Below are 11185 nucleotides of genomic sequence, written 5' to 3' on the forward strand. Positions count from 1 at the left end.
TGCGCAACGCCTATGCCACCAGATCCTTCGCCGTGCTGATTCCTCCGTCGCGAGTGTGACCTCAGTCACCGTTGTGCCTTAGTTGCTGTCATTCTCTCAGCTGTCATCAGTCCATCATCCAGCTTCTCCGGTATTTTCAAAACCCTTGAAATCTTATCAATTTTTTTTATCATGTTGGAGATTCTCTAAAAGGAATGTGATATTGCTGGAAATTTTATTTGTTGTACAATGGGTAAATATCATTCATTTAGTTTCACATAACCCTTTCAATGTCCTTGAATGGATAAGTGAGACATCACGGGGTGAGGAAGTTTTGAACTTTTTAATAGGATTAGTAATGGTTGTTATTCTAACAGCAATATGAAGTATATTTTCTTTGAAGATTAAGATTAACTAGATAATAATTTATTAGAGAAGCTTGTCCTAATAGAAAAAAATGTTCATGTAGCAGACTTTAACAATTTGGAATTTGGTATACTTATTACTACTAAAGATTCTGTTGTTACATTGTAATTGCATCTAGAAAAAAAAAGCACAAGCAAGATGAAAGACTAGAATAAGAAGGCATTCTAGGGTAATCAATAGCAAGCTAATTTTCAATCAATAATTCTTGAGATTCATAAATATTTCTATAAATTGCTAATACGTCAAAATATATTTCATATTGCTGTTAGAATAACAATCATTACTAATCCCATTAAATAAGTGTACATAGAACCCTGTAATATTATAGTTAAGAGTTCTGAGCCCGTCAACATGAACTCAGTTATCAAACTCTATAGTTTAGATATTATAGTGTATCATACATTGGGTAAATATCAATCATTTCTAGTGTTAGTGGCATGCTTTTGAGATTTTTGGATTTGTTCATTTTTGCGAAACAATTTTGGTTCTTGCTTCAGTCTCTCTTCTCTACACTATTCTCATGGAAGCAATAGATGTTTGCCATAGTTTGTCTTTGATTCAAACATTCTAATTGAAGCATGATATGTAACTTTTTTAGAAGTTTTAGCATTTGAAATAATCTTGGCCAAGAGATTTGTTGGGTGCATATCATCCACATCTTCTCTTTTCAGTAAACAAAGTCAAGATCCATTCTTCCCCTTTCTTTCTTTTAACTGAATGCTTAGCTCTTTTTCAATTGAAGATCTCAAATTCAAATGGTGAGAAAAATGTGTCTCTGACATTACAAAAACTGTTCGAGATTGCCAACATTTTCAATATATTAGAACACTAGCCTTTATATTGATTAGAAAAAGGTGTATTTATAATACAGTTATATATATTTTAAATTCCTTCTCTTAATTGTAAATTCTTTATCTTGTTGATAGATAATGGATGCATGGGTCCAATTTCAACACACATGTAATATTGCGGTTGCATATGCTATTTGCGTATTTGTTTATTGGTTCATGCATCGAAGAGAAAGGATTAGGAGACTAAATATTGAACCTCAAGAATCGAGGGAATTAAGAGATGTTGTGCGAGAAATAATGTCTCAAAGAGTTATATGTCATGAAATAATCCGAATGAATCCACCAACTTTTAATCAATTGTGTGGAATATCAAAGAGGAACGGTGGGCTTAAACCAACTCGAAGGGTTACTAGTGAAGAATAAGTTGCAAAATTTTTATAGATGTTGGGACACAATGTAACAACTTGAAAAGTTAGTAAGATATTTAGTCAATCTGAAGAGTGTAAGTTGTCATTTTCATAATGTTCTAAGAGCTATGATTGAGTTAAGAGGAGGTGTTCTTTATACAACCCGATGGATCACAAGTTTCTTCGGAGATACTAACCAATTCAAAGTTTCATCACTATTTCAAGGTGATGATAACTGCATTCACTTCTAATCTTTGAGTAGGTTGTTATGTATTAGATTTTAATTAATGTCTATGATATCAAGATTGTGTTGGGGCAATTGATAGCACATATTCGACTAAAAGTTTCTCCTACCGATGCCCCTAGATATGGTGGTAGAAAAGACTATTCCATACAAAATATGTTGGCCGCTTGCACCTATGACTTGAAATTCACTTATGTTTTGCCTGGATGAGAAGGAACTGCATCTCATTCCAGAATTATTAAGGATGCTTTACGAAGGCGATTTCAACTTAAGATTGCTCAAGATAATTATAAACTAATAAAAAGTCTAAAATTATGTCTTTGTAATAAGCTACTACTCAAAATGAAATTATTTTATAGGAAAATATTATCTTCGTGACGCTGGATTCATGTTACAAAGTGGATTACTTTCACCCTATAGTAGGGAACGCTATCAGTTGAAAGCGTATTCAAGAAATCCACGTGAGTTATTTAACCTAAGACATGCATCAGTTCACAATGCCATTGAAAGAGCATTTGGTGTCTTGAAAAAAAGATTTTCAATTATAGCAAGTTCAAATGAAGCAAACGACGGTGTTCAAACACAAAACAAGATCATTCTAGTTTGTTGCATTTTGCATAATTTTTTAAGGGGTGTCAATCCAGATGATGATTTTCCAGAAGAGGATGAGGAACATGATGAAACTCAAGTTGAAGAAGAGAAGAAGATGCAAATGAGGATAAAGATGTTCATAGAGGGGAGTGGAAGAGAGATGGCATAGCAACGGCTATATGGCGAGATTACCATCGATGATTAGTTTTAATTATGCTTGTTATTGTTTGATTTGTACTCTCCATTTGGGTTGTAACCTTCATCTGGGTTGTACTTGATAATTATCAGACTAATGTCATTTTAATCCTATATTTTGATGGCATGAATGTTGGTTTATTTATCGTGATCTTCACATCATCTCTCATTGATAATTTTAGTTGATGCGTGAATAATTTTTTAAATTCCTTGTAACATTATTGCATGAATTAAAGAATATCAAAAAGAAGGAATGTGGAAGGTAATTCTTCTCTAGGAAGGAATGATAATACCTTGATATGGACTCCTAATATGGAAGATAAACTAATTGATGCTTACTTGCATCAACATGTATTGGGAAACCGAGTTGATGGGAATTTTACATCAACGGCTTATAACGAAATAATGAACAAACTCAAAGAAAGCTTTCCCGATAAGCCATTTGACAAGGAAATTGTAAAGGATCGTATGAAGTATATGAAGTCAAAATGGACAGTTTGTTATGATTTGTTTAAGACTGTTGGGAGTGGTTTTGTTTGGAATCAGAACATGAGTATGTGGAGTGTAGAACCTAAGGTTTGGGATAGGCTAATCGCGGTAAAATTACATAATATTATTTTTTGAATTACTCACATTTAAAGCCACATATTACAATGACGATGAAGGTTTCAGTCAGGTTGTAACTTTAAAATTATAGTTTCAGCACTACTGGTGAAACTCTGATTTCAGATCGCAGCAATGCTGAAACATAAAATCATGTTTCAACAGTTGTTTCAGTGCTACTACTGAACATAAAATCATGTTTCAGCAGCTATTTCAATGCTACTGCTGAAACTCTGATTTTAGCAGCTGCTAAAATTAGAGTTGCTAAGCATGAGTTTCAGCAATGCTAAAACTCTAATTTCTGAGTTTCAGCTAATGTTACATTAAACGCTGAGCGCTTCTAGGAGTCGGACTTGACGCCCAGCGCTTAGTCACCTAGGCGGGCGCTTAAGCGGTTTCTGAGCGTTATTTTTCTTTCTTTATTTAAGTGGTGGTCGATGAGATTTTGCTGAACGTCGGAGGAGGTAGTGGAGGTGTTCATATTTGGAGGTTAATGGAGTTTGGAGGACATGTAGGCTACGACACATAAAATCATAATCAAGGCCTACAGGATGCAATCCACGTAAGCAGACAATGCTCTATTAAACGTTTAAAATCTAGGTGGGTAGCCTAAATACCGTCTAGACGTTAGGCGCTAGTTAGGCGGCCTAGGTACCGCCTAGGCCTAGGCGTACGTTTAAACGGACTAGGCGGAGGTTTTTTAAAACAGTGGTTTCAGCATTACTGAAACGCTAAAATTAGAGTTCCAGCAATGATGAAACATATTTCTAAAATATTTTTTTCTCAAAAAACATGATCTAAAATTAGCTGAAAATATGTTTCAGGCTCAACCAGACACTGCTAAATGGAGGACCAAGTCTATCCGAAATTATAATAAATTATTAGAGCTTTTTGTAGCTGATAGGACAACTGGGAAGATGCTGAAACTGCAGCTGAGATACAAGGAAGGAGGACTTTTAGTGCAACCAACGAGTGTGATCCTCATAAGATTGACGGCATCGATAGTGTGGTTTCTAGAAATGAAATTTTGTTGAAGAGTTTCAATGGGCTTAATGATGAGGAACCAAACGACAAAGATGATGAACATAAGCATGTGATTACCCCTGAAACCAAGTCAACTGCAAATTCACAAAAGAAAAATAGAAAATTGAAGGACAAAATTCCTATTGTTGATCAAGTGATAAAAAGTTTGCACAAGATAGCGGAGGCAATTGAATCAACTGGCGATAAGTACATACAAGCTCTTGAACATACTCCAATGAAAGCCAGTGATGGTTGGAACCATTTGGTTGAACTTGGTGTTGAGAATGCACAAATTAAACAAGCACATCTTTTCCTAACTAAGCATCCAGAGGATCTAACGGCTTTGCTAGGATGTCCATTTGAAGAGCGTAAGGAACTTCTCATGATGATGTTATCTTGAGATTCTATGTCACCCCCACCATGTTATTAACTTATTATCTACTCATCTTGTAAAGAAATGATGCTTTGGTATTATGGATCTCTCTTTTTGTAAGTTGTATTGCCAAATTTGCTTATCTATAGCAACTGCAAACTTGTTTATTTTGGTATTGCTTATGGCAAAACTTTGGTATTATGCTTTATGTCCCTCTTTTTGTAAGTTGTTTGTGCCAATTAACTATGGCAATTTATATATATATATATATATATATATATATATATATATATATATATATATATATATATATATATATATATATATATATATATATATATATATATATATATATATATATATATATATATATATATAGCAAAAGTTGTATAGAATTGGTGATCACATTTTGAAAGGAACATGTAACTTAAGCTTTCTATGTTGGTACGTAAATATTCCTTACTATTTTTCATGCTAACTATTTTCCAAATTTTTCATATTTATGTGATTTATATTTATATTGATAGTGGATACATAATGTACAAGAAGATGACAATGACAATGATAATGATGATGATGATGATGATAGATAGATAGGAATAGATGTATATTGGTTATCTAATTTCTAACAATAATATGACTTAATAATATGTAAGGTCATTTATATAATTTTACGTATATTCTCTTCACTTCACTTTATTAAACTTCCCAGACAAGTTTTACATATTCTCGTACCTTTTCTTAACTTACCCTATGTTTCCTTATTCCCTTTACTTACCCTATGTTTCTTTAAAAAAAAAGACAATGTTAAATAAAGAATAGTAGTAAATGCACATAAGAAAGAGGAAATACAAACCTGTTTGGTGATCTTGTTAGTGACATCGTCAGACAATCCTTCTTTCGCGGGATCCTGTCGTGCCGTAGCCTGATTTACATCCTCCTCATAGTACTCATGATTATTATGATGATGGTGATGATATATCCCAGGACTGGATGACGGAACAACAAACTGCGGGCTCACCGGAGGCGGCGGTGGAGGATGATGATAGATTACGTGAACCACAGGCTGATGCTGATGATGCTGGTTTTCGACTCGATGACCACCGCGGTTCACCGGCAACGGCGACCTTGGCACGAACTCAGGAGCACGGGCGTTGAGGCGGCTGAAAGAGGCGTTTCGAGACAGGGAAGGATCGGTGATGAGATCCTCGGCAATATCTAGGGTTTGGGGTTCTCTGGATTGCTGCGCCATTGATAGATAGAGAGACAGGGAGGATTGACAGTTTATGTAAAAGTAGGGTTTTAAAAGGATGGGGGAATTTTGTTGATTTTGATTGATCGATCGACGAGAGCCCGTTAGGGCGGAGAACGATGAGGAAGGAAATTCTCGAAACTTTGGGGGAGTCGAGGGAGGGGAATTAGACGCCGTCCTAGGACTACGTGTCGTTTCGGGTTATCGGATCATGTAAGATGCATATACCGATTCATGGTAAATTCCATTGTCCTGTTGTGAGTTCAAATCCATTATGCAGGGGCATTTGCACTTAGTTACGTTTGACTACTTATTTTGTGATTCCTTACAACTTACTTGTCACTTATGTTTTCTATATACTAGTATTCATCTCGTGCTAAGCACAGCATCCTTACAGATTATTTCTGTGCGTAATTTTTTCTCATCTCATTTTTTTATTTTGTCATGATAAATTTATCTTAAACATGCTTGAAGTCCATCATATATAACCAATGAGGATATTGTTTTGTCACGATAAATTTATCTTAAACATACTTGAAGTCCATCATATATAACCAATGAGGATATGCAGATAGATATTTGTTTGCAATTCATCATATACTTAAGTCCATATTTAAACATAGAAACATAAATAATTAAAACTCTTAACACAGATAGTTAAATCTCTTGCTTATCCCTTCAAGTAATGTATATAGTTGTAATGTTCAACATTATGGATTTGTTAATCATTTAACTTGGCATTTAACCTGACAACTATGATATATGATCTGATATATGCTCCTGTAAATATGTAGAAATTTTTGAATAAAACATCAAATGTTTTACATATACAGATAAAAAAGATCAAATCTATTGCAAAAATTTTTGAATAAAACATCAAATGTTTTACATATACAGATAAAAAAGATCAAATCTATTGCAATTACATTTAACAAAAGTATCGCATCAAATGTTTTACATATACAGATAAAAAAGATCAAATCTATTGCAATTACATTTAACAAAAGTATCGAAATTAAGTTTCAAGATACATCTTAAACTTTTGCATAATTACAACTACATAATATTGATTAATGAAGTAAAGGGCCAATAGCACTTAATTACTCTACAGCATCAACACTTAAATTTGATATCTTGATGTTCAAATTTGCCCAAATAATACCATAAAGTTTCATGAATTTTATCTTTAATATCCTCAGTTATACCACCATTTAAACTTTTGTTTAAAAGGCCTCACATTTGGACCTCTACATCCCCAAAATTCCATCCATGTCCCTATCTTCCTTCTTTAGTCAATTAAAAGCACTAAAATTTGGCATTGAATTGTAACAAAAACAACTCCTGCTTAATAATTTTGACAATAAAATTCGATGTGAATACCCTAAACTGAAAGCAAGAATGAACACGAAATGTTTTCTGGGAAAATTTATACTTCCAAGTGAAAACTTGACTAAACCTCAAGGTATTAAAGTGCAATTAACCCTAAAAAATATTTAACTTTAAAAAAACAAAATAGAAAAATCCCTCACCAGAGACGGCGAACTCTCCTCTGTATTATATCATGCACAACAAATTCCAAAAATGAAAACAAATCAGTGGTTTCAAAAATAATGAGAACAACATCCCAACTCCCTCTAATCAGATATCAGCTCGATCTCATCAGATCCAAACAAACCCTAGGGTTAGGGTTTCGAACCAAGAACTAACCATTAGGGAACCGATTGTGGAGTCCAAGGAGTACTGATCCCGTGCCGATGAGCGAGAGGAAGGTGATGACCGGAACGGTGACAGAGAAGCAAGTCCACCACCGCTTCGCTGTCGGAGGATGACCGGAAGCAGCGCTGTGACTCTTCATCCGATTGTGGATGTCCATGCACAAACTAAAATCAAGGCTGGGGCAAGAGGAAAGGGCGAAGATGATGCCCCTATCTCTTTTTTAACTGTAGCAGAGGCGAATGAAGAATAAACCTAGATTCTGCAAGAAATTACCTTTCGATTCAAAGAAAACTATCATAGAAATCTACCATGTTTTTGTCAGCATCGTAGATGTTGTCGGGGTCAAAGCCATCGCTGTCGTCATCGTCGCCTCTGACAGTTTCGAGGATGAAGTCGGAGTCGGAGGTGGCATCCTCGTCGCCTCGCTGGCGCCTGCGATTTCTAGGGTTTGAACTTCCCATTGAGAGAGAGGGAGAGAGGGTTTATGGTTTGTTTGATGAGGAAAGGAAAGGGGAGGAGGCGGTGGGAACTTCCTGGGGAAGATTGATTACTCCCTCTCTTGTTTTCCCGAGTAGATTGATACATGTATTAGCCCTTAATATTCCCCTAGTACATTAACCTTCTTCCTAGAATAACATAATACATGTTCTAGAATGACTAAGTTCATTAATAAGTAGTTAATATGATTCATGTATCATCATCTTAATTTGTCTATAAATAGAGGTATTCCTACCTCACTTTGTAATGAAAGTTTGATAAAATAAAAATTCTCTCTACTTCTTATCTACTTTCTCTACTCTATTTTATAGTTTATAATTTACCATATAAACTGCTACACCAAAATACATTTGTTTTACAACACGTTATCAGCACGAGACTCTACCATTGAAACAATCCATTTCAAGTCCTTTAGATTCATCGTTGGGCACGTATTCATATTTTGGTAAACCTTTGAGGTAAAATTTCTCTTTCCAATTCAATTTATTTTTCACTATGACTAACCTTACAAAACAAGAATTTATGCTTCTTGATATTTCTGGAAAGAACTACTTATCTTGGATGTTAGATGTTGAAATACATCTTGCTGCAATGAGTCTTGAAAATACTATTGTGGAAGAAAATGAGACATCAAATCAAGACCGTGTCAAAGCTATGATTTTCATTGCCATCATTTGGATGAAGGATTAAAAACTGAATATCTAACTGTGAAAGATCCACTTACTCTGTGGAATAATTTGAAAGAGAGATTTGACCACCTGAAGTTGGTCGTGCTCCCAAAAGCCTGGTATGACTGGCTTCACTTAAGGCTACAAGATTTTAAATCAATCAGTGAGTATAATTTTGTAATGTATAAAATTACCTCTCAATTGCAATTATGTGGAGAAAATGTCACTAATGACGATATGTTAGAAAAAATATTCTCCACATTTCATGCCTCGAATATGCTCCTGCAACAGCAATATCGAGAGAGAGGATTTAAGAAATACTCCAAATTGATTTCATGCATCCTTTTGGCTGAACAAAATAATGAATTATTATTAAAAATCATGAATCCCAACCTACTGGTGCTAGCTCATTCCCTGAAGCGAATGCAACTCAATCTCAAAATCATGGTCATGGGCGTGGACATGGCCGTGTAAGAGGCTGAGGACGTAGCCGTTGTCATGGACGAGGTCATGACAAATATGTGCCTTATAATCACAATGATCATAACCGTGGAAAAAGACAAAACAACTCCCAGAAGTGGGTCAATACTGATAAGAAAAGTGAAGAAAAGAAACATTATGAGGAAATATGCTACACCATTGAAACAATCCATTTCAAGTCCTTTAGATTCATCGTTGGGCACGTATTCATATTTTGGTAAACCTTTGAGGTAAAATTTCTCTTTCCAATTCAATTTATTTTTCACTATGACTAACCTTACAAAACAAGAATTTATGCTTCTTGATATTTCTGGAAAGAACTACTTATCTTGGATGTTAGATGTTGAAATACATCTTGCTGCAATGAGTCTTGAAAATACTATTGTGGAAGAAAATGAGACATCAAATCAAGACCGTGCCAAAGCTATGATTTTCCTTCGTCATCATTTGGATGAAGGATTAAAAACTGAATATCTAACTGTGAAAGATCCACTTACTCTGTGGAATAATTTGAAAGAGAGATTTGACCACCTGAAGTTGGTCGTGCTCCCAAAAGCCTGGTATGACTGGCTTCACTTAAGGCTACAAGATTTTAAATCAATCAGTGAGTATAATTTTGTAATGTATAAAATTACCTCTCAATTGCAATTATGTGGAGAAAATGTCACTAATGACGATATGTTAGAAAAAATATTCTCCACATTTCATGCCTCGAATATGCTCCTGCAACAGCAATATCGAGAGAGAGGATTTAAGAAATACTCCAAATTGATTTCATGCATCCTTTTGGCTGAACAAAATAATGAATTATTATTAAAAATCATGAATCCCAACCTACTGGTGCTAGCTCATTCCCTGAAGCGAATGCAACTCAATCTCAAAATCATGGTCATGGGCGTGGACATGGCCGTGTAAGAGGCTGAGGACGTAGCCGTTGTCATGGACGAGGTCATGACAAATATGTGCCTTATAATCACAATGATCATAACCGTGGAAAAAGACAAAACAACTCCCAGAAGTGGGTCAATACTGATAAGAAAAGTGAAGAAAAGAAACATTATAAGAAAATATACTGGCGGTGTGGAATAAAAGGCCATTGGTCCCATACCTGTCGTATGGCAAATATCTTATTGATCTCTATCAAGCATCATTAAAAAGGGAAAGGCAAAAATACCGAGACAAATTTTATTGATCAAAACAACGTTTATGATAATCTTGATGATATCATAAACCTCGATGTAGCTAATTTCCTTGAGCAACCTGAAGTTGCAAAATGATCCCATGACAAATACCCGACATTTTAAATTTTGTTATTTTCGCATCTTTTATGTAATTTTCTTTAAGAATTTTGTAATTTATGGAATTTATAAATATTTACTTTTGTTTGTAATTTTTTTTGTCATTTCTTCCTGAAGAAATGGATGCCAAATATTTGGGATCAAACAATGGTGATGATGATATTTGTTTCATTAATAGTGCTACTACACACACTATACTTAAAAACATGAAGTATTTTTCTCATTTAAAAATAGAACAAACAAATGTTAACACAATAAATTGTAGTGCTAAATTAATTGATGGCTCCAAAAGAGCCATTGTATTTCTCCCCGAAGAAACTAAAATTGTCATAAATAATGCACTACTCTTGATAAAGTCTCGAAGAAATTTGCTAAGTTTTAAAGATATCCACCAAAATGGATATCATATCGAGATGATGAATGAGATAAATGGTGAATATTTATTAATTACAAATACCATTTTTGAGAAGAAATGTGTATTAGAAAAAGTGCATTCTCTATCTTCTAGTTTATATTATACAAAATAAGTGCAGCTGAAATGTATCACCTTGAAGATTGTAAGTCTACTAATCCCAATGATTTTATGTTTTGGCATGATCGCCTTAGACATCCTAGCTCTATAATGATGAGGCGAATAATTG

The 11185-nt window shown here is 34.5% G+C and overlaps 1 protein-coding gene across 2 annotated transcripts in view; it reads right to left on the bottom strand.

The window, feature by feature from the left end:
- LOC109837932 (la-related protein 6B-like) overlaps positions 1-5906 on the bottom strand; it is an 18956-nt gene extending 13050 nt beyond the window's left edge. For both annotated transcript variants that reach the window (XM_020406317.1, XM_020406318.1), the window contains exon 1: positions 5489-5906. In XM_020406317.1, coding sequence (XP_020261906.1) covers positions 5489-5884 — 396 coding nt within the window. In that variant the 5' untranslated portion in view covers positions 5885-5906. The remainder of the gene's footprint in view (positions 1-5488) is intronic.

The sequence above is a fragment of the Asparagus officinalis genome, chromosome 4 (genome assembly GCF_001876935.1).
Source record: "Asparagus officinalis chromosome 4, Aspof.V1, whole genome shotgun sequence".
NCBI lineage: Eukaryota > Viridiplantae > Streptophyta > Magnoliopsida > Asparagales > Asparagaceae > Asparagus > Asparagus officinalis.